This window comes from Alnus glutinosa, chromosome 2 (assembly GCF_958979055.1).
Source record: "Alnus glutinosa chromosome 2, dhAlnGlut1.1, whole genome shotgun sequence".
Classification (NCBI taxonomy): Eukaryota; Viridiplantae; Streptophyta; class Magnoliopsida; order Fagales; family Betulaceae; genus Alnus; species Alnus glutinosa.
Genome location: NC_084887.1, coordinates 8,275,545 through 8,300,746, shown reverse-complemented (window position 1 = coordinate 8,300,746; position 25,202 = coordinate 8,275,545). Strand labels below are relative to the sequence as shown.

At 38.5% G+C, this 25,202-nt stretch overlaps 1 protein-coding gene across 1 annotated transcript; it reads right to left on the bottom strand.

The window, feature by feature from the left end:
* Positions 1-1,810: 1,810 nt before the first annotated feature.
* On the bottom strand, positions 1,811-2,967 carry LOC133860919 (uncharacterized). Its single transcript, XM_062296587.1, has one exon. The coding sequence runs from the start codon at positions 2,697-2,699 to the stop codon at positions 2,016-2,018; it is 684 nt and encodes a 227-aa protein (XP_062152571.1). The 5' UTR covers positions 2,700-2,967; the 3' UTR covers positions 1,811-2,015.
* Between the last annotated feature and the right edge of the window lie 22,235 nt (positions 2,968-25,202).

Genomic DNA, 25,202 nt, shown 5'->3' with positions numbered 1-25,202 from the left:
GGAGGTTCGATCTTCGGTTGAAAAAATTTCACAAGAGAAAACACTGTAACTCACGTTACCACGTAACAAAACAACCCCACCAGAAAAGCAAAAGGTTTTCCTGTTTTGCGTGCATTTGCTGTTTTGCATCAGTGGCACCTTTATTTCTTCAGAAGGTGTTTTTTTTTTTTTTTTTTTGGATACTTGAAAAAGAAATTACAACACATGGCCTTTTTTATTTTTTTAAGATACTTGAAAAAAGAAATTACAACACTAAAAAATTATAATACAGGGCTGGGCACCTTAAAATAAACACTAAGAATGTAAGTATGTGGAGGCAATGTGTTTGAAGATGCGGGCATACTAATTTTTGGCACGGATGCCAAAAACTCTCCACCAATAAAGGCAGTTAAAGGTATGTATTGAGTCCATAGGACCCAAATACTAGTTGCGTAACAACAATCACAGGGAATACAAGGAAAATACAGAAATTTAAACGCCAAGAAATACAAAATTTGGAAAATAAAACCAACACAGTAGCTGTTGGACTTAGGGAAAGCAAAAAACATAATGGAACAACGACGGCAGAGTGGCTATTGATCGCCTGCGCATGTACACTACGCACTGACATGGTTAGCCAGAATCTCCGTTGAAGGTCGACGAAAGCAGCAGCATGCAAGCGTCGACGCGTGAGATACATGCGATCGCTAACCCGTGGTGGTCGGAATGGGAAGTGGATTGCAGCCGATCAATGTGGAGGAAACCCATATCACGGTAGTGTGGAGCGTGTGGTGGAGGAGTATCCCAAAGTGAATAGATCTTCTAAGAAAAAAAAAATGCTAAAAACTCTAGGAAGAGGTTGGATTCAAGTCTGGGGACAGCAGATTAAGGCTGCAAACGGACCTTCAGAGGTGGAGCCGGTGGAGACGTTGAACCAAGATAAGGCCTTCGACGAGGCAAGTTTGGCTTCGAATGAGGCAAATTTAGCCTCCTCAGAGGCTAGAGATGGAGGAGGAAGAAGGAAAAGGGGAATAAGGGGGGAAAAGGGGAAGAGGAGTGTGGGAGTGAAAACCACTCCCTCCTCCTCAGCAGCCGGGAGAGAGGGTTGGGATTTCTTCAGAGAGAGAGAGAGAGAGAGAGAGAGAGGGGAGCGATTTTTTCGCCAGAGGGTTTTTTACAGTATTAAGCAATGAAGTTTAATACACAACTCTTCAGAAGGTTAATCTTCCTCTGCTGGGCTTACCCACCAAACGGAACCAAAAAGATAAAGAAAAAAGAGAACAGCCACTAAAGACTCCTGGTGAATAGTGAATTGGTTATGAAGTTGATCATTTCTATAACAGAAGTTACAGAAGCGATCGGGAAAGGGCAGTATCAATGATTTCCTACAAGTAAATTGGTCTAAACTGAAAACAGCATTCTCTGGTGCATAAATCAGGTGACTCAAAACCCTATACAACTAGAATTATAATGCATTTGCATTGTGTCGATCACTACAAACACAGCTGGCTATGATCTAATTATTTACAAAACGAAGACATTAAGAGCAGCAATTTTAGATTTACCTAGATTCCCCAAACTAATCAATGAAACCCCCATGTCCAGTACATCAGCAAATCAACAACTTGACTAAAGATAATACTACCAGCAAGGGGCTTTACCCATTCGCGCCTTGGTAGGGTTGTGATAATAGGCTCGTCGTCTAGACTCTAGACAGCGGCTCAAACCGAACATTTTGCAACGGGTGAAAAACCCTATGGTAACGCCCAATGACAGTAGCTAAGCTGGTTGCCCATTCCCATCCTTTAAATTATTGAGAAAAAAAAAAAAATTTCAAGGCAAATCAGATATTGTATTTTCATCAAACACAAATTTCCATTCAAACTTGAAACTCCCATTTCCTAACCAAGAAAGGAGCATATGTAGCTTATACAAACCTAAAAGCCTAGAACCAAAATAAAATAAAATAAAAAACTTAAAAAGAAAGGGGCACTATATTATTTGCTTAAATAAGACTAACAGGAATCCAATTCAATCTAACTAGACCCACGTTTTGCCAGCCTTGGAGAAGTCCTAACCCTACTCACTCTACTAGAACCACCCTTCAACTTCTTGCCCTTGGAATCCAAGTCATGTAATTGCTCACCCACCTCCCCCACTCCCCGGCTCGGAGTCCTCGTTCCCTCCACACCGGAACCCGATCCATGACCCAAATCTTTCACTGGGTCCCCTTTGCTCCTTTCGCTCTCCATAGCCACCCTATCAAAATCATCCCCAAGTTTCTTCACCAGCCTCCTCTTGACCACAACAACCGGCTCTTCGGCTTCTTCGTCATCGTCAACCAGAGCCAAATATCTCCGCCTCTTCGTCGCGATCGGAGCCGGCGGTGGAGATTCCGAACCCGGAAGTGAAATCACCCTCTTTGGCAGACTTGGGCCCGACCCCTTGGGCGAATCGGGCTTCTTGGCTTGCTTCTTCATGAGCTTCTCGTGTTCGTTGCGGAGCTTGGTGACGCTGCCCTCGATGCGGCCCTGGAGGCGGAGGCGCTTGAAGCTGAGCCCGCCCATGTACCAGTGGGCCTCGTTGGCCCAGGAAAGAAATGGATCAAGCACCGAGACCGGCGGATCAACCCGCTCCTCGCTGTGCTTGACGTCCGTATATATCCGCGGACGTGGGAGGCTAGAGCCATAGAACTTGCCGGGACCCAAGGGCACTACCATGGCTAAAAAGAGTCAGAGACTCAGAGCTTTTAAGATATGGGATTGTGAGAGAGAGTGAGAGATCTGTGGGGAATTTCGTCGAACGGAAAGAGGGCAATGTTGGGGTTGATTTTGTTTGGGGTTATATAGAGAGGGTGGCGTAGAGGGCGGGGATTGGCGGGAACTTTTTAGCGGGAGTAGTTGGCGCCATAGGATTTGAGGGAAATAGTTACTTTAATTATTTGGTCTGTTTGAGATGAAAACGGTTCGTGAAGGGCGGGGTTCAGGTGGTGTCATGTGGCCCACTTTTGCTGGATGGTTCAGATATCTCCTGTGTCTCCGATGTGATCCTGCTGGGTTTAGGTCGAGGGATTCTTGGTATAACTTTGGTGCTAATTAGGAAATGCCAGATCAGCATTAGAGAATTGGACCCACCTCTTCTTTTTTTCTTTTCTTTCTATGAATGTAAGCTACAATGTTCTTTTGGATATTCGCAGATGGAGAAATTGTTACAATCTTAATTGTTTTATATAGTTTAAGTACAATCTTAATTATGTGTATACAAGTCTTTAGGCACTCTCTCCTTGGTTAATTGTATTTCAAAACACAGAAAAAAGTACATTAACCCTCGTACTATAAAGGTTGGCAAAAATACAAGATTCCATATAGGTAATTTGTATCGTATCGGTTCCCTCTCCACAGGAGGGACTGTAAACATAACGACTAGGCCGTCGTACCGGCACTCCATTACAAAGTAACTGTAACTCATATCGGAGACGCGTTGAGTAAATGTAACGCATATCGACAGCCCATCACAAGGTAGTTGTACTCAGATCGAAACCCGTTACCAAGTAATCTGTACCGCATATCGAGTCCATTCTTAGGTAATCGTAACTCATTCTATATCTGATAACATATTGTTTCATCATCTTTCATAGTTAAAAATACGTAAAACATAATTTAGCATTTGAAATATCATCATGTAAACAAAATATGATTATGGCTTACCTCATGTTAGAAAATTATATCATTTTATTTTATAAGAATATCTTCGGTTTTAAATTGCAACATTATATATGAAAATTTATTTATAATTTTATATTGAGTTTACTTACCTTGAATGCTTATCCTCAAACAAAGATATCCTAAAGCTCAATTTCACGATTCTACAAGCCACACTCTAATATTATACAAGCCTCATACTAGAACCCTAATGAAACCTTAATCAAGCATTTAAAAACCCTTAAACCTAACATGGGGCAAAATGGTCATTTTGTTCAGCCCTTGATCGTTCAAGTATCGTGTCGAATGTTTGCCTCCGATCATTCGGCAACCCTCGCGAGTGTTCAAAGGCCTGGCAAAACCTCATATTCTCACAAAAAGGTCCAAACTTGACCCCTCCCAACACGATCTAAGGCCCTATTATCAAGCTTATAACTGTCCTAACCACAAACAATAAAACCCTAATGAAACCTTAATCAAGCATTTAAAAACTCTTAAACCTAACATGGGGGTAAAATGGTCAATTTGTCCAGCCATTGATCATTCGAGTATCGTGTCGAATGTTTGCCCCCGATCATTTGGCAGCCCTCGCAAGTGTTCAAAGGTTTGGCAAAACCTCATATTTTTACAAAAAGGTCCAAACTTGACCCCTCATAACACGATCTAAGGCCCTATTATCAAGCTTAAGACTGTTCTAATCATAAATAACAAAACCCTAATGAAATCGTAATCAACCATTTGAAACCCCTTAGACCTAACATGGGGGCAAAATGGTCATTTTGTCAGGCCATTGATCGTTCGAGTATCGTGTCGAATGTTCGCCCCCGATCATTCGGCAGCCCTAGCGAATGTTCAAAGGTCTGGCAAAACTTCCTATTTTTACAAAAATGTCCAAACTTGACCCCTCCCAACACGATCTAAGACTTTATTATCAAGCTTAAAACTGTCCTAACCATAAATAACAAAGCCCTAATGAAACCTTAATCAAGCATTTAAAACCCCTTAAACTTAACATGGGGGAAAATTTGTCATTTTGTCCGACCATTGATCGTTCGAGTATCATGTCAAATGTTCACCCTCGATCATTCAGTACCCCTCGTTAGTGTTCAAAGGTCTGGCAAAACCTCCTATTTTTACAAAAAGGTCCAAACTTGACCCCTTCCAACAAGATCTAAGGCCATATTATCAAGCTTAAGACTGTCCTAACCATAAATAACAAAACCCTAATAAAACCTTAATCAAGCATTTAAAACCCCTTAAACCTAACATGGGGGTAAAATGGTCATTTTATCCAGACATTGATAGTTCGAGTATCATGTCGAATGTTCGCCACCGATCATTCGGCAGCCCTCACAAATGTTCAAAGGTCTAGCAGAACCTCTTATTTTTATAAAAAGGTCCAAACTTGACCCCTCCCAACATGATCTAAGGTCCTATTATCAAGCTTAAGACTATCCTAACCATAAATAACACATCCATACACTAAAAAGTTCGTCCATAATTATTAAATCACTAACCCATCACTAATCTCATAATAAAACAGCCACTAACACAAACGTAAACTAATGTTATAAGGCTAATAATAGAAGGTAAACTTAGGAGAAACATGCCTAAAAGGATCGTAGAGACGAGATTAGAGTAGGGTATTACCTCCTTTGAAGACTACCTGAAGATTCTCCTTCCTTCTCCTTCCTCTCTCTCTCTCTCTCTCTCTCTCTCTCTCTATCCTAGGGTTTGTGGACTGCAAGATGGCGAAAATGGAAACCAAAGGACGTAAGTTCCTTCTTATAGGTGATCTAAAGGGATAAGAAGGGTTGATGTGTCCAACTTTTTTTAAAGAAAGATCTTGTGGTAACTTTGAACGTTCAAATACAATTTTGATCGTTCATAGTCGATCGTTCAAAGGAAACTTTGAATGTTCTCCATCAATCGTTCAAATCCAACTTCAAACATTCGGCCAGGCATAAAATTCTTAAAAAGTCCAAGACCTCACACTTTACCAATTGAGAACCAATCCTAGAATCCTTAAGTTATAATTAAGGCACTCTTAAACCCTAATTAAAGTTTGAGGTATTACAAGAACTTAGGATCATAACATACCACCACGTTCTGTAGTCGATATCCAAAGCAGCCCACTCTATCTCATAAGTTGCCCATTTCGTGACTCGAACTTGTGACGTGGTTCTCGAATCTGATACCAAATGATACAAAACTTGGATAGAAATCACCTTTGAAAACCGACTTGCGAGGAGAGAGTGTCCAAGAGCTTATATACACATGGTTAAGATTATACTCAAGCCATGTGGGACACTTAGAATCGTAACATACCATCATGCTTTGCATCCGATATCCACGACAACTCACTCTATCTCATAGGTCGCTCCCTCCATGACTCGAACCCGAGATTGTTTGATCTTTCCTCTCGATTGTTCGGATTCCCCTCAATCATCGGCTGAGGTAGAGAATCACAAAATCCCAAAATTCCAACTTAAATCCAACCTTAATATTCTTAAGTTTTAATTAAGGCGCTCTTAACCCTAATTAATATTTTGGGGTGTTACATGGTCATCCCGTGACCACATCCAAACTTAAGAAGGTTTGGGTGATGAAGGATGAACACTTGTGTTTACTTGCACACACTACACTTAAGGTGTTGAACACTTGTATTTGGTACCTCGATAGTGGCTGCTCTAGATACATGTCAGGGGATAAAGTCTTTGTTTAAACATATTGATGAGTGCAAGGGTGGTAATGTAACCTTTGGTGATGGTAGTTGGTCACGAGGAAAGGGCATGGGCAAAGTTGAGATTCCAAGTCTTCCTCTACTTCATGATGTGCTCTATGTTGAGGGTCTCTATGACGCCCCGCCTTTTACAAAAAGATGTAAATAATTATATCTAATAACCCACGTAACATTATTGCATCAGAGACGATAAAATCTCACAGGGAAAAATATTTTTCTTTTTAAAAACTTAGGAATATAATACATCAGAGCTGGCTGAATTACCTCAAAATGAATAACTATGAATAACGTGTTCTTACATATTAAATACATAGAAAGCCTACCAAATACAAACATTTCTCTAAACATATAACATCTAATCATTACTATAAACACAAATTGTTTCAAATAAATACAACCAGCTACATAGGTATTAACTTGAAATCATTTAAAGCTAGCAAAGGTAATCCGTGCCTTCATCTTTGAAACCTGCATTCATAATCATATGATTGTGGATATTACCACAATCCCATACTGTATTTATGTGAGTCAACTATTTCAATAATATAATGGTTACTGACTTATTTAAAAGCACATAATGCAATGATATGATGACAATTTTATATTCATAGTCTCATTTATTGGTGCCGTGAGACTTTAACTTAAAACACGGTATTGACTTTAACCTCCAATCTTATTCTTTAGCAATTCATTAATCACAACAGCATGCATAAAATACAATGCTCCATTCACACATATACAATTCAACAAATTTATAAACATAATATTATCGAAATCAGCATCACTCTCAGTAAGTAATTTATACTTACAGTCCTTTCCTGCTTCAGAAAATATTCACACAAGTGTTCACTGCAATACAATTTTGTACAAGTGATAGTGAATTTAGTACAAATTGCTAAAAACCTATTTTAATACTTTTGTCACATCTGACTTCTATACCACCTAACATAGTTTCCTAATGTCGTTTGGATATTATAACGGCATATAAATTTAGACCGGTTGCATAACACATTTTCATGTGGACATTATTACGGCATTTATTTAATTAACCCTAAAATACCTACAAAGTAAAACAAGCATCACACTAGCATTAGTATGCTAAAAATGTAATGTTCTCTTTTTATAAAAATGGACATAACAATCCCATTAGTATAAATAACGGGTATAATATTTTTAAAACACATGGACGGCATAACGGCATAAATATGAATAATTTCTATTTTATCCTTTTATAAAATTTGGCAGAATAACGGCATTAGTATGACTAATGCTTAAAAAAACGTTTTTATAATTTTGGGGAGTGTAATGGCGTTTTTATAAAATCTCCAATTTTATTTAGGCATTATAACGATGCATTTATAAAATAAATACATTACTCTAAAAATATCATTTTAAGCACAATTCTTTAAACCTAATAACTTAAAATTTATAAAAACCATAAGCTAGAGTTTAAAGGCTTTACCAAGAGCTTCTAGAAACCAAAAGCTGGAATTGCACCCATGCTGCCCACTAATCGACCGAGAGAGTGAGTGAGGGTTTGAGGAACTTTTGTATTTTTCCTTTAAAAACAGAGGGCTGAAACTTGTTACTGGTTGAGAGAGAAGGAAAGAGTGAGACTTCTTCTTTCTTTTTTAAGTGCAACCGAAACAAAGAGAGTGAGAGAAAAGGGTTTCCTTTTTCTTTTTCTTTGTTGTGACCGAGATAGATAAGAGAATTGAAAGGGTACTTCTGTTTTTCTGTTGGAACCGTGACCGAGATAGAGAAGAGAATTGAGAGAGTGCTTCTATTTTTCTTTCGGAACCAAAAGGGAAGAGAGAATTTATGCTGTGAAAGAGAAAACAATAGAGAAAGAGAGGGTTCTTCTTTCTTTTCTTCTGTCTTGTTTTTGTCCTGACACATACACACACACACACACAAAGTTTTCTCTCCTTTACTATTGTTACAGGCCAAGTCAGAGACAGAGAGAAAGATTAGAGAAAGAAGAGGCTTTGTGCATGAATTGAAGAGGGGGTGCATCCCCTTATATACATAAATGAATGGTTGGATTTGTTTTGGTTTAAGCACATCCACGGCTGGGGGCTTTGCAGGTGGTTGGTGAGTTGGGTGATGACCCATAGAAGCAATCATCACCATGCTAAAAATCTAATATCTTCAATGAACTGAGAGTTAAGTTTTTGTTTTAAGTAAAACTAGATTTCTAACTATAATATAATTTAGTTCTTAAAACTTATCATCAAGGTTTCCTTAATTACCAATGTTTGGAATCAATGGTTGGGACAGATCCATCAAGGTAGTCGACTCGTCACATGAAATGATAAGTTTGATAAAAATAAAGGACAGTTGTTCAGTGAAATCCGTTCTCTGCAATTCTATGGGGATCGATTGCCATATTTTAGGGATCAATCGTCACTTGTGGATCAATCTCCATATTGGGGATCAATTGCCAAAAGCTGTGGATCGATCTCCACCTTAAGACTGACTATTTATAATGTTGTATTCTAAAGTTTAAGGTCCGTTAAACTTATCTAATTCATTTGGAACCGTAAACGTGCCTCAAATACCAATGAATATTTAATCTTATAAATATTCATATAGTCTATTTATTTTTGGGTTTACCACTATTATTATTTCTATCGTGTGTGTGTGTGTATATATATATATATATATATATATAATTACAATATTATTTTCTCGGGCATTACAGTCTCAAGGTGAATCTACTTAGTATTAGTCAGATTTGTGATGATGATCTCATGGTCCAGTTATCCAAGAAGAAATGTGTCTTCAACAATAATGTGGATGATAAGTTTAAGGCCATTGTTATTGCAAATGACTTTGATTTTGGCAAAGAATTGGTGTTTCAAGATAGAATGAGTCTCATACTTATGTTGCATTAAATAGACTCAAGTACATCTTGTGCAATCATCAATAATGGTAAGAAAATTGTGTGCCCCATTGGTGGAAGGCATACAATACCAACTGTAAATGTCAACACACAGTAGATTAAAATGTGCAATATAATAGATATGACTAATTGGAAATTGAGTATGTGTTTGTTTTGCCAAAGGGCAGAGAAAGCAATGTTATGAATTTGGATAACAAATTTTAAGTACATTATTAGAAAATAATAATAATAATAATAAATAAATAAATGACAAGATTTTATTTGATAAATAACCTAATCGACAATGCCAAAGTTGCGAATCTGGCCTTGCCACTTGAAACCGTGCAGTTCCTTTCTTGGTGAAACAATACATGCCATCTCTAATTTTATTTTTATTTTTTTATCAAGATTTTATTATAGAAACATCTTAAGTATTTAAAAAAAAATGAAAAACGAATCTTTTTTCATACAAAAGCTAAATATAGCTTAAATTTGTATGAAAATAAATAGAATGTATAAAAATATAATATCAATTTCTGTTATGATTTTTGCTTTTTATAAGGAAAAACAATTAATAAAATAGTTCATAAACAAGTATGAGTTTATTTGAAAAATAAATTAACCAAGTTTAATAGCATATCAATTTTTTTTTTTTTAAATGAAGTTTAATAATAACATATCTAACTTGGTGAAAAGTTGAGTAAATCATTGAAAGATAATAAGAATGAATAATTCATCGTAATTGACATGATATAGCTAACCAGAAATCAAGTGGTTCATCATTCCCATAAAATAGATATTGATTCTCTCATTAAGAGCTTTAACATCACAATAGCTTCTCATGGGCAACGTGAGAGAATTCAGCCCCTTTGAGAGATTCTTGGGAGCTTCCTCTCCCGAGATTCATAAAAGCAAATTTTGATGTAGCAATACTTCATGGATTTTCTATTGCCACAACAGTTTTTAGTGATGAATATTGGAAGGTATTGATTGCATGCACCTCTAAACTTAACTCTATTGAATTGATTGAAGGAGAAACTTATGCTATTCTTTTAGTAGTCTGATTAGCATCCTCTTGTGGTTTCAAATATATTAAGTTAAAACACTAGCAACAGACTCCATATGTTCATTTGTTTCGACGTAAAATGGTTTTCATCGTAAAATGGTTTCAGGGAAGTCATTTTTCTAGAAAATTTTTTTCGCCTAAAACATTTTCCAGTGTTTGGTGCGTACGGAAAATCAAAAATATTTTTTATACTTTTATTAAATCATATTAACTTATAAAAATCAATTTTTATTCACAACATAGAAATATTAATGTAAAATAATATAAAAATCATCGGTGACAAGAATCTGTTACTGACCGGCAAGATTCTGGCCACTTTTACCGGATTCCAACGAAGGTGGCTGGAATCTAGCGCAAGATCCCGACCAGTAGGCTAGAATCCGGCATAGAACAACCGAATCCTGGCCAGTAGGCTTGAATCTGGCCATATCCTTGCCAGCTGGCCGAAATCTGGCCATTTGGCAAGATCCTGGCCAAATGCCCGGAATCTGACCGTTTGGTCGTCGGAATCTGGGTTGACTGGATTCCGGCGAAGGTAGCCCGAATCCAGCGACAGTGACCGGATATTGTCGAATTTCGGCACCATCCAAATTTCGTCGGTGTTCGACTACTTGAACGTAAATGTCAATTGCGTCGTTTAAAAGATGGTCAAATGTGTCTGCCGTTTGGAAAAAATGATTTAAAACTTTTAAAAAGCATATATAATTTTTCAAAATTTACTAAGCATTTTTAATCAAACGGAAATCATTTTCTGGTTGACTATTATTTTTCGCCCCTACAAAACACTGAAAAATGACGAAATTATTTTTCAGAAACCATTTTATGCAAAAACAAACAGAGCATTAATCTCATTTCCTTCCTTAAATATAGGGAAAACTCACAAGACTCTGCAACAGACTCCAATTGTGTTCCCTAAACCAAGGAAAAATAACAACTCAAGGAAAAAAGCTAGCTACATCTACGCTATCTTTCCAAAATGACTAGTCAATTTGAAGCTTCCCTAGAATTTCTTATAAAGCCTAGTTTCATCTACTAACTAGGTAATGTGAGACTTATTACTCGTAACTACATCTTTATAAACTACCAACTCTATGTGGGCTAATCCTCATCTTTTTAATGTGGGACATAGGTGTTACAAACTCTCTCCCTTAAACCCTTGACATACTTGTCAATGCCACATTATGCAATGCTCCAATACCATATGGCCTGACGTTACTAGGCGGCTCTAACACCATTTGTAATGACCCTAGAAAAAGCACTAGCCATATCTGCGTCATCACCTCAAAAGAAAATGACTAGTCCTTTTAGAGTATTAGCATAGATGTGACTAGTGCCTTTTTTCTAAGTCATTAGGGTAGCACTTTTGATTCCCTTGCCATTATTTACTTTCACTTCTTTCATCTCTCTTTTGCCTAACATTTATTTAAAAGAATATTTAAATGGTATAGGGAAATAATAAAAGAAGCTATTGTGGAGTTTATTTGAATATGTAAACAAAAAGTAGTTAGTTCCTTAAATTTAAGAAAAATCTAAGTGAAGCTGCTATTAGTAATCTTAGAACGGGATTCCCTCTTATGCTTAACTCCATCTCTAAGATTGGAGAATTAAAGCCATCATCATAGATGTTTTATTTCAGCTCAATCAACTCTCTAGTTGGACTGCTTCAAAAAATTTCAGGAAGGCTAATAGGATGGCTAATACTGCAGCTAAATGGACTACTCCTTATAGAATTTTTGGCTATGTTTCTATTTCTTCTCCTCTAATGGATGTTCTTATTAGGACCGACAATCACGAGATGTCAATGAAAGAATTAAAGAGAGAACCAAAATCACGAGCTGAATGCATAAATCAAGGGACATGACCGTTATTATTTTCCTTATTTCCTTCTCTCATGTATATTTAGCATATCTCCTAGCCGTTACAACATATCTCCTAAGATCTCTCTTGTAATCAATGCATTGGTGTATAAATATAACTCATCCTCCTTACTACAAGGTACGGAGTATGAAATAGCGAAAAGTACTAATTTCTTTCAAATATTCTCATGGTATTAGAGCACACAAAAAAGTCCCATGATCTCTCTTGCAGTGACCACCAAAGAAAAAAAAATAGCGGATTGTTAGTATTTTATGTTGACTACATTCTAGATGACAAAAATACTTTATGTAATGGTTGCAAATTAACAGGATGATCGGTTCTTATTCAGAGTCTTCATGTATACGAATAGTGTTCATTTCAAAACATGTGACTGATCACAAGTTTCTAGAAGATGTTTATGACGATTCCTTGCAAATTCCAAGACAGAAAAACCAGTTCCTGTGCAACCGTTCGGACGAGCCTTTGAAGGCATCTAAACACCCCGCAATGTCTAGAAACTTCATTGTTGAAGACGTCCAGACGTCAAAGCAACATCGTTCGGAAGCTAGGTCAAGCTTCTCCAATTTCTACACTGAGTTGGATTTCAACAGTCGGCACTGTTTGGGAAGTGCAAGACGTCCAGACGACGTGGCAACACGTCCGGACACTGTCCAGCTATTCTAAATATTCCGAACTTCCGTTCGAACCAGGAAAGGAGTTATAGCAAAGGCCATCCGGACGAGCCTTTGAAGGCATCCAGACGCTCCGCAGTGTCTAGAAGCTTCATCGTTGAAGACGTCCGGACGTCAGAGCAACACCGTCCGGACGCTAGGTCAAGCTTCTCCAATTTCTACACTGAGTTGGATTTCAGCAGTCGACACTGTTTGGGAAGTGTAAGACGTCCGGAAGACGTGGCAACATGTCCGGACGCTGTCCAGCTTTTCAGAATATTCCAAACTTCCGTTTGAAAGCGGAAAGGAATTATAGCAAAGACCGTCCAGATGCTCGGCCAAGCCGTTCAGACGTATACCTGTTATGGAAAAATTTGCACTATTCTGGAAGGCGGTCGCAGAAGACAGTCTGGACGAGGCTAACTTCCGTCCGAATGCTTGATAGCCAGAGTTCGAATTTAAGCAGATTTAGGTTTACTGTAAGCCTATAAATGAGGGCTCTAGGCTTGTAAATCTGATGACATAGTGCTTAGAGATGGTGTTTAAGGAGAATCGAAGATCCACAAGCTCTCTAGCCGTTGCCGATGTGTGCTCAACAGTTGTGTGAAGTCTATCTTAGGGGTCGGCCCTAAGGTAAAGGAATACATCAAAGACCCCTTCAAGTAGGAGACTTGGTTAGGAAGCGTTCACGATGGGCTTCGTGTTATAGTTAAAGGTATGACTACTGCAATAAGTTTTGTGAGTACGAGTGCTTTGTAACTTGCTTTGTTTTTGGATAGTGGAGTTCCTGTGTTTGGCTGCCCCGGAGTGGTTTTTCTTTTCACAGAGTTTCCACTTCATCAACAAATATCTTGTCTTTTTATTTTCCGCATTTAAAGATATTTTTGTTGCACACAAAAACACACACACACACTTGGTTGTTAGAAGTCAATATTTATTTTCATTTGGTATCAGAGCTTGGTACACTCTGTTTTAGATTTATTTCTTGAGTGTAATCTCTTGACTTTTGTTTTGTTTATTTTTATAATGTCTCAAAATCTTAATTCAGTTCCGCCCTTGGATGGGACGAACTATGGCTATTGGGAAGCCCCATGCGCTTCTTTTTAAAATCAATTGACGCCTAAAAAATTGTTGAAACTGGTTGGATTAAACCAGAAGAAACAGACAAAATTACTATTACACAAACAAACGCGCGGCTCTCCAATGATAGAGCCATCCATGCACTATGTCAAGCACTTTCACCATCTGAATTCGCAAGAATTTCAAATTGTGAAGTTGCTAAAGATGCATGGCAAATTCTAGAAACAACATATGAAGGCACAAAACTAGTAAAATCTGCCAAGCTTCAAATGTTGATTTCTAAATTTGAAGAAATTAAGATGCTAGAAGAAGAGACCTTCGGAGAGTTTTACACCAAGATTAGCGACCTAAGAAACTCGATGGTGAGTCTTGGGAAGCAAATCTCAGATGTAAAACTCATCCAAAAGATACTAAGATCTTTTCCTGAGTGTTTCAAGATTAAGGTGATAACTATAGAAGAAAGCAAAGATCTAGAGGAGATGAAGATTGAAGAGTTGGTAGGATCTCTTCAGACATATGAATACTCCTTACCTACAGTTAGAAAGGCAAAGACTATTGCCCTCATGGCATCTAAGAAGAAATCCAGAGTCTCATCTGATGAAGACTCTGACATTGATGAAGATGCAATGGCAATGTTAGCCAAGAACTTCGAGCGGTTCATGAAGAATAATAAATTCAAGAAGAAGTTCTTTGACAAACTAAGAAAGGCGCCCCACACAGCTGAGTCAGAAGAAGCAGAGAAGAAAGATCCGAGGGGTCCCCAATGCTTCGAATGTTCAGGCTTCGGACACATTAGGACTGAATGTGAAAATCCGAAGAAACTAAAAGGGAAAGCCTTTAATACAACTCTCAACGATGAGTCTGAGAAGGAAGAAGAAACTCCTGAGGAAGAAAATTTTCTATCCTTTGTGGCCCCACATGAAGAAAATGAGGATTCTTAGTCCTACTACTCTGAGAATAATGATGAAGAAGATATGCAGTCAGCCTATCAACTTCAATATGTAGAGTTCTTAAAACTGAGGGAGAAATACAACCAGCAGGTACTAGAGCTAAACAACCTCAGGATTGAAAAGACCGCTATGCTAATAAAGATCAATGATTTAGAAGAGAGGCTTATGGAGACACAATTGCAACTAGAGAGAGTCTCAGATGAGAAGCTAATTCACATGCTCTCCATTCAGAAGTGCCCAACTGCCAGGACCGGACTCCGGTATGTTCCTCCTTCTACTTCTCATACCCCTTCTACCGCCCAGACTATTTTTGTGAAGCCAGTTATTCCCGAGTCTCCACCCTCAAGTGTGGATAAGGGAAAAACTGTTATGCCTGGGGAAGTACCTGTCATCCCTCAGCCTCTGGCCAAGCTTCCTATCAGAAGAAAGCCTCCCACATGCCATCACTATGGCGAGCTAGGGCACATCAGACCTAAGTGCCCACATCGGCAAGTTCAGAGGAAGATAAATTGGTAGGCTCCTAAAACTCCCATGTGTCACCAATGTGGAGTTCGCAGTCATGTCCGGCCTAGGTGTCCTCCACCTAAGCCACCCAGGCGTCATGGATCACCGCCCAGAAATCATGTTCCAAGGCATCAGCAGCTGCAGAAGCCTACTCAAGCAAAAAAGACTTGGGTCCCCAAGAAGCTGTATATGGAGAAACAGAAGACTGCAGGAAGAGAAATCTTCTATGAAGGAACATCTTCTGTCAGTTCTTTCATGCAATATCTTGTCAGATATCTGACACTATAGCTAAAGAAGGAAGGACAGGACAAGAAAGAGGACACCCATTACCCAAGGTGAGGTCATACATGCCTAGGATTTTGATTCCTAAATTCTAGAGCATGACAGGTACACTTGCATAGCATTTTTATATCATCTTATGAAATCTTTGCATGTTGTTATGGAATCATCTTTTCTATTCCTATATTCCCTCTTGTTTGTCTTGAGGAAATTCTGCAGGTAAAAAATAGGGATGATAGAAATAGCACGTCGAGCGGCTGCTTTTCTATCTTGGTACAACCAAACCTCTCTCCCTGAGGTCAAGTTTTTTACCTTATATGCTTGGACAATGCTATCCTCTTTACTGTGAAGCATGTTTTTTTTTTTTTGCTTTTATTTTTCAAAAGGGGGGGGGGGGGAGAAAGATGCAGAGATTTATTCCTAGTTTTAGCTTTTCAGATATCTCATGTATTTTTACCTGATGTCTCAATTCTTGGTGCATTACTCTTTTTGCTTTTATATAACTGAGAGTTCTTGTTTGATATCTGCAAAGTTTTCCTACTACATCTATTTGATAGATAGTTATTTTTCTCATGTGATGAAAATATGCACTATCTAAGGCTCCTCTAAGGTTTTTTTTTTCTCCTCTGATTTTTTATTTTTTATTATTTTTTTTATTTTTATTTTTATTTTTATTTTTTGCTTGCTTCTAAAAAGTCTTTTGAGAGATTTTTTTTTTTTGCTAGGATTGTCAAATTGACTAATTCACTAGTTGAACCTAGCCCTAAAAATTCTTGCTTCATCTCTAAGTTGCAGCACCAAAAAGAAACAAGCAGTTATATCTCTGAGCTTATTGTTACATGAATAAATTCACTACTTCTGTGATGATATAGCTATATCTTGTCCTTCATGGTGCAAGTAAAAATTTTATCTTGTCCCTCATGGTGCAAGTAAAATAAAACTTCAGTGCTGCTTCTTAGGGGGAAAGTATCAGATGAGGGTGACTAGGTCCTAGTATAATAAGGTTTGACTTTTGACTGATCCAACTGTGACAATTCTCTCTTTAAGTAATTTCAGTTGCTTTAAATCATATCAGCAAAGATCATACCTTACTGAGAAAGTCTTCACACACACAGGCATTGCATGAGTTAAGTAGACTGTTTAAAAAATTCTTATGTAGGAAAATTTTTGCTCGATAAATTACTTAACTCTCTATTATATTTTAGCATTTGTGTTAAAATACTTTTGAACTGTGTTATCAGCTTTTTATACATGCGTGTTCTGGAAATTATTTTTGGGAAATATTTTTCTGTTTTTTTTCCTCTCTTTTTCTGTTTTTTTTTTTTTTTTTTTTTTTTTTTTTTTTTTTTTTTGTGTGAAGTGTCCGGACGGTGTTTCTGGTTGTCCGGACGGTTAGGCTGTTTCGTCTGAACGTTCCTTATCCTTGTCCGGACGGGCGTGTTAGTGCGTTCACTTACGTGGTACTACGTTCGGACGACACTTATGTTCCGTTCGAACAGTGAACCCTGTAGGGTTAAATCGCATTCCCCCTTGTGCCGCACGACACTCTTTTCTTTCTCTTTGATTTTTTGTCGGTTTATGTGTTTGTCTTTGTTCTTTTTATATGTACTTCTCACGTTCACTTGTCCTTTTTGCGATTTCTCTCCACCCCAGGTATGTTTCTCTACCCTTTTACTGTTTTCTTTAAGTATTTATGCTTAAAATAATGATTGTTTTTAAGGTTTTTCACATATTTAGTCTATGTGGTTTAACATGTGGTTTATATGCTCATATTCTCTATTGTTGGGTTGAGATACTATCTTTATCTGAGTTGTGATGTATTATTGTGGTTATCTATGTGATTGTAATTTTTGGGATAGTCCATTTTACAACCGTCATAATACCTAAATTTTTTTTGGACTAACAAGATTTAATGTTTTCACGGATTTTTTTGTATTTTTTTTAGCCCAGGAAATGTATCTTCAGACGACTCTCCACCCCGAGTCAGGCAAAGAATTGAAGAATCAGTTGCTGATAGGCGGCTCCGCATGCAAAAGAGGTAGGTCCTATTGGAGCGGAATCTTCTTCGCGTCGATCTGAGGGATCTAGTCCTACTCCCTATTGGTCAGATGCTTCTGGAGAACCAGTGGGAGTACCTGTTCAATTGTGCCTACCCGGCCTTTCCCAGACTGGTACGGGAATTCTATGGCAACATGATCATCATCCAGGATGATGACAGAGGACTGATCATGCAGACTATGGTCAGAGGACAAACGATTCTCATTGACCCTCAGCTTATCAGTGCTATAATCGAGGTCCTTGTTCTACCAATCTCAGAAGTTCCTTTCCCTCCTGGTGATGAGGTTCCCAACATTGATTTTTTGAATGATTTCTTTGGCACGAGACCACAGAGAGAGGACAAGTCACATTCACAGATCAATATTGGTGCTTTTGCTCTTATGCACCGGTTCTTAGCAAAGGTTGTTCTAACCAATCTTTGGCCTCAAGCTCGTTGGAGTGAGCTTACTCTCAAGAAGGCCACCCTTCTCTATGCCATTGTGATGCGGACTCCTTTTTGCTTGTGTAAGCACATCTTGCACACTATGCTCGAGGTTCGCGGTGAGAAGAACACGAGTTTGTCTTTTGGGTGTTTAATCACTCAAATCTGTCTTCAGGTCGTGACAGATATTTCAGACTCTGAGCCCAGATCACAGATTCCATATCCTCTTGGCATTCAAACACTCATGAAGTCCAATGCACAGTTGCGGCATGAGGGTCAAGGCGATGGTCCTCAGCCTCTACCAGTTCCAGTTACCCCCTCATCAGCTGCATCATCACAGGCTGTGCCTCCTTCCTTTGACATTGAAGCTGCGTTTACTCAGCTTATGTCTTCTATGGGAGCTCTCCAAAGGGAAGTTAATCTTATCGGATAGCGTGTTGAACAGTGTCAGATTGAATTAAGGGAGTACCTGCAGTATTATCACCCCAAGCCTGATGATGAGGATTGACATTTTTTTTATTTTTGTTGTGTTTTGGGAACAATTTTAATTTGTTATGAGACTTTGTGTATTTCTTTAATACTTATGGTTTTTTTTAATATTTTGTTTACCCTTGGTCCTTTTGTAACAAAAAGGGGAAGTATTTTTTTTATTTTTGGACCAGAAATGTATTTCCAAACCAGTCAAGTGTTTTTTTGTCCCAGAATGGCCAAATGGGTAGTTTGTTAGTATTTTATGTTGGCTACATTCTGAATTGCAAAAACACTTTCTGTAATGGTTGCAAATTAACAGGGTGATCGGTTCTTATTCAAAGTCTTCATGTATAAGAATAGTGTCTATTTCAAAACATGTGACTGATAACAAGTTTCTAGAAGATGTTCATGAAGATTCCTTGCAAATTCTAAGACAGAAAAACCGGTTCCTGTGTAACCGCCCGGACGAGCCTTTGAAGGCATCTAGACTCCCCGCAGTGTCTAGAAGCTTCATCGTTGAAGACGTCCGGACGTCAGAGCAACACTGTCCAGACCCTAGGTCAAGCTTCTCTAATTTCTACACTGAGTTGGATTTCAGTAGTCGACATTGTTTGGGAAGTTTCTGCAAGACGTTCGGACGAAGTGGCAACACGTCCGGACGCTATCCAGAATATTCTGGACTTCCGTTCGAATGCGGAAATGAGTTATAGCGAAGACCATCCGAAAGCTCGGCCAAGCCGTCCGAACATATACTTGTTATGGAAAGATTTGCACTATTCTTGAAGGCGGTCACAGAAGACCATCCGGACAAGGCTAACTTCCGTCCAGACGTTTGATAGCTAGAGTTCGAATTGAAGCAGATTTAGGTTTTCTATAAGCCTATAAATAGAGGGCTCTAGGCTTGTAAATTTGATGACATAGTGCTTAAAGAGGGTGTTTAAGGAGAATCGAAGATCCGTTAGCTCTCTAGCCGTTGCCGGTGTGTGCTTAACAGTTTGTGTGAAGTCTATCTTAGGGGTCAGCCCTAAGGTAAAGGAATCCATCAAAGGCCCATTCAAGGAGGAAACTTGGTTGGGAAGCATTCACGATGGGCTTCGTGTTATAGTTAAAGGTATGACTACTACAATAGGTTTTGTGAGTACGAGTGCTTTGTAACTTGCTTTGTTTTTGGATAGTGGAGTTCCTGGGTTTGGTTGCCCCGGAGTGGTTTTTCTCTTCACAGAGTTTCCACTTCGTCAACAATTTTTTATTTTTATTTTCCGCATTTAAAGATATTTTTGTTGCACACAAACACACACACTTGGTTGTTAGAAGTCAATATTTATTTTCACGGATCTTCATACCCGAGCGTTCTCTCTCTGCTTCTCTCACACGATCTCTTTGTGTATTTCTCCTCCATAGTTTTACGGTCCTATAGTCCTTCATCCCCCATGGCTAGTTAAAACACTTCGTACCCTTACCCGTCTACCTTGAATATTTGCAATTTTGTGTCAATAAAACTCAATCCAACCAATTATCTTAGGTGGCGAACTCAAATGTTAGGCTTAATCGAAAGCCAAGAGCTTCACAATTTCATTGATGGAGAACTTTCACCTTCACCAGCAATGGTGTCTACTTCAGATGCAACCCAACAGATCCAAAATTGGTGGCTAATCCATAATTTAAAGTGTGGAGACGTTTAGATCGTTTACTGAGAGGATGAATCACTAGTACCTTGTCTGAAGACATACTAAGCCTTGTAATTGGGCTTGACTCCTCACAAGAGGTATGGAATGCTTTATATACTGCCTTTGCTCATGACTATCAAGAAGGAGAATTTCATCTTACTTAAAAATTACAAACCCTCAGAAAGGAAACTTTAACCATGACTGAGTATGTTAGAGATTTTAAACTTATTTGTGACGACTTGGATGCTATTGGCAAGCCTATTGTGAGCCAAAAGAAACTTTTTCGGTTATTGATGGTTTAGGCAGCGAATATAAGGCCCTTTTCACCACCAACACCCACCTACACTAAGATTATACCCATTTTGCAAAGTCATGAAACATGGCTCTCCTTACATGAATCAAACACTTCAAACAACCAAACAATTGCTTTTGTAAGTCAAAATGGCATAATTTTTCTCAAAGAGGACGTGCTAGCCACAATTTAACCTCATGAGGAAGGGGATTTACCCAATTTGGCCAGCATAACAAAGGGAATCGTGCTCCCAATTTGCCTCCAAATTCCAACAATCAAGGGTCTTGCACACCAACATCAAGTGATCATGGTCAGTTTTTTACTTTTAATTATTTCATACCGTGCCAAATATGCAGAAAAACGAGGTATTCTGCACTCAAATGTTGGCACAAGTTCAATAAATCATTTGCTCCAACTGATATTCCACAAGCTCTTGCTACCATGACCATTACAAACACTGAGGATAGTGAACGGTTTCTAGAAACAACAGCTTCTTCTTTTCCTTTTTTTTTTTTTTTTTTTTTTTTTTTTTTTTTTTTTGTGATTCAAGAAACAGCAGCTTCTAATCACATGGCTGATGATTTAGGTACACTAGTTAATTTGAAACCTTATAATGGTCATGATAGTGTTATGGTTGTAAATGGTGATTTACTTAAAATATCTCACATTGGTGATACTTTTCTAAATACTACTCATGGAAAAATGGTTATGAAGTAGGTTCTTTTAGTACCTGGGCTTAAGAAAATCCTTAGGATAATTACCTTTTTTCCCATCAACTATCAGTCATTGTCAACATACCCCCATGAAGTGACATCTCAACCAAAAGAGAGTATCCAACTACCATCTTTACATATTTTGGCCCCTTCCGTAAGTCTAATTCATGCAAAGACTTAAATGTCCTAACTCAATTTCAAAAATGACCTAAATATCCTCATCTTAAACAAAAATAAATAAATAACTAAAGGAAAAGGGGGTGGTGGCAGCCACCCTTTGAGGTGGCCTGGTGGCCTACGAGCCACCCCTAGAGGTGGCTCCGGCCATCTCTAGGGTGGCTCGCGGCCACCCTAGAGGCTGTGGGTGGCCCACGAGCCACCCCTAAAGGTGGCTGGAGCCACCTTTAGGGGTGGCTCGCAGCCATCTCGGAATCTGGGGTGGCCGCGAGCCACCTTAGGTTCTGGGGTGGCCGGAGCCACCTTAGGTTCTGGGGTGGCCGGAGCCACCTCTGGGGGTGGTTCGCGAGCCACCCCCTCCACCAAAGAGGCTGGCTGCCCTTAGGCTTTTTTTTTTTTTGTTTTTTTAAAAAAATATATTAATTTTAATATTTTTTATTAATTACTGTGGAGGGCATTTTGGTCTTTAAACCAAAATTAACGCTAAAGAATGGCATATTCCATCCAAGTTAACGGGATTTCTTGACGGAAGGGGCCAAAGTATATAAAGATGGTAGTTGGATACTCTCTTTTGGTCGAAGTGTCAGTTCATGAGGGCATATTGACAATGGCTGGTAGTTGATGGGGGAAAAGGTAATTACTCCCAAAAATCTTTTATGTGTAATTCAATTCACTAATTATTATCTTTGTAAAGTTGAGTTCACAAATGTTGATGTTGTGATTAAGGACAAGAAAACCCGGAATATCATGGTCCAAGGTAGTAGACGATGTAACTTGTATGCACTTGATGATTCTCAACCAAAGGTTTTTTTCTCCAATCGTCATCGGAGTGCAAGTGAACAGATATGGCATTGGTAGCTTGAACATCCACAACTAAAGGTGGTTCAATTTTTGCATAAAAATAATTGTATTAGCATTGCTAGCTGGAACAGGAATAAATCTATATGTGATAGTTGTCAAATTGGGAAATCATGTTGATTGCCATTTATTTCCACTAGAGATTGTTCAACTAAACCTATTTACGATATTCATTCTAATTTGAGGGGGCCTTCTCCAGTTGCGTCTCATGATGGGTATCGTTATTATGTTATTTTTATTGATGAATACACACGATTTACGTGGTTTTATCCCCTTAGGTGTAAATTTGATTTCTTTAACTGCTTTCTTACTTTTCAATCAATGGTAGAACGCCAGTTTGATAACAATCTGATGGTGGAGGTGAGTATAGTGATGGGGCTTTCACAAATCATCTTCGTCAAATAGGGATTGTCCATCATATGTCTTGTCCTAAAACTCCTAAACATAATAGGATAGCTGAAAGAAAACATCTTAATATTACTGAGCTTGGGCTCACCATGATGGTACATTCAAATATTCCTAAACCATTTTGGGTAGATGCTTTTAGTACAGATGTCTTCCTAATTAATTACTTGTTGTCTTCCATACTTAACATGTCTTCACCATTTCAAGCATTATTTGGCAAAATTCTTGATTTTAGCTCATTTGGAGTTTTTGGCAGCAAGTTTTTCCCTTATCTTTGTGATTATGCTTCGGACAAACTTGGGCCAAAATTGATGCCTTGTGTCTTCATTGGATACAGTTCCAAATACAAGGGATACTGTTGTTTACATCCTCCTACTGGTTGTATCTACACGTCTAGGAATGTTGTTTTTTATGAACATATTTTTCCTTTTACTTCTCCACATTTATTGTATACTCCTCTTGAAAACCATCTCATGACCTCCTTGAAGGAATGGGTTGAAACAGTTGCAGATTCTTCTACCTCATCACCACCCTTCAATGGGCTACAAGAACCTGTAATAAGTCCAATTAATCCATTGGATTCGCCTATTGATGCCACTCTGACGATTCTTCCATTCAGTCCAAGTGATCAAGGCCTACAAAGTCCAAATTCACCAAGCCCTCCAACTTTCCATGGGCCACAAGAACCTGTTATAAGTCCAATTGTTCCATTGGATTCGCCTACTGATGCCACTCCGAAGATTCTTCCATTTAGCCCAAGTGATCAAGGCCTACAAAGTCCAAGTTCACCAAGCCCTCCAACTTTCCATGGGCCACAAGAACTTGTTATAAGTTCAATTGCTTTATTGGATTTGCCTACTGATGCCACTCATGTGGTTCGCACTTTCAGCCCAAGTGATAAAGGCTTACAAAGTCCAAGTTCTCCAAGCTCACCACCATCCTTTATCATGTGTACCAGCCAAGATATGTTATCTTCTACCGATGCAAGTTTCAATGGTGAAGCTTGAAGTTAGAGTTCACTTCTTGATCCTCATGTGCCAGTTAATCATCCTGTGGTGACTCGTTCCAAATCCGGTGTCATCAAGCAAAATCCACAGTATGCACTTCTCTCTCTCCTTGATCTTCCTCAAAAGCCCAACAATATAAAGGTTGCCCTTCAACATGAGGGGTGGAAAACAACCATAAAAGAAGAATCAGTTGCCCTTAAACATAATGATACTTGGGAGCTTGTTCCCCACTCCTCACATATGAATGTGGTTGGTAGCAAATGGGTTTCTAAAACTAAGATTCATTTCGATGGAACTTTGGAACGCCTTAAGGCTTGATTGGTTGCTAAAGGTTTTAGCCAAATTGAAGGTCTTGATTATACCGAGATCTTCTCTCTAGTTATAAAACTTGGCAGTATCCGTACTATTCTATTAGCCGCATTGATGAAAGGTTGGGATATTCGCCAACTTGATGTTAAAAATGCCTTTCTTCATAGACATCTTTCTGAATTAGTTTGTATGGAACAATCCCCTGGATTTAAAGATGTTGTCTATCTTGATTATGTGTGTCGAATCAAGAAAGGTCTCTATGGGCTTAAGCAAGCACCTCGTGCTTGGTTTGATCGTTTTAGTGGTTTTTCTCACCTTGGGTTTTTACTGTATCACTACTTACCTTCTATGTTTGTTTATCGAAATAAGCACGGTACCCTCATTCTACTTCTATATGTTGATGATATGTTGGTTACTGGCGATAATAATGCTATGCTCCATCATTTTATTTCTTTATTATGCGGTGAATTTGCTATGAAGGATCTTTTATCCACTACTTCCTTGGTATTGAGATTACATGTACTAGTGATGGTCTTCATCTTCCTTAAGCCAAGTATGCTATGGATCTAATTGATTTATCTCACATGACATCTTGTACATCTGTCTCTACTCTTATTATGCAAAGCCAGCCCATTAAGACACATCACCTTCCTTTGGCGATCCTACTTTATTTCGTAGCCTTGTTGGTGGGCTGCAATATCTCACAACAACTTGGCCGAACATTTCCTTCAGTGTTAATTATGTTTCTCAATTTATGGCATCTCTTACTGAAACAAATTACCATACAGCTAAGCGGATTTTTTGTTACATTTCTTACACTCTTTCTCATGGCTTACAACTTCAAGCCCACAATTCACTTGATTTATATGTTGATTGGGCTGGTTGTCCTCTTACTTGTCGATAGACTTCTAGGTTTTACACCTTTTTAGGACCAAATTGTCTTTCCTGGAGTCCAAAGAAAAAACCTATTGTCGCTAAGTCTAGCATCGAAGGTGAATATCGCTCCATGGCCTCTGTTTCAGTTGAACTTACATGGCTTGGTTTTGTGCTTCGTGCATTGGGCTTCATTTCGCTTGGCCACCTACATTGTATTGTGATAATTTAAGCTCT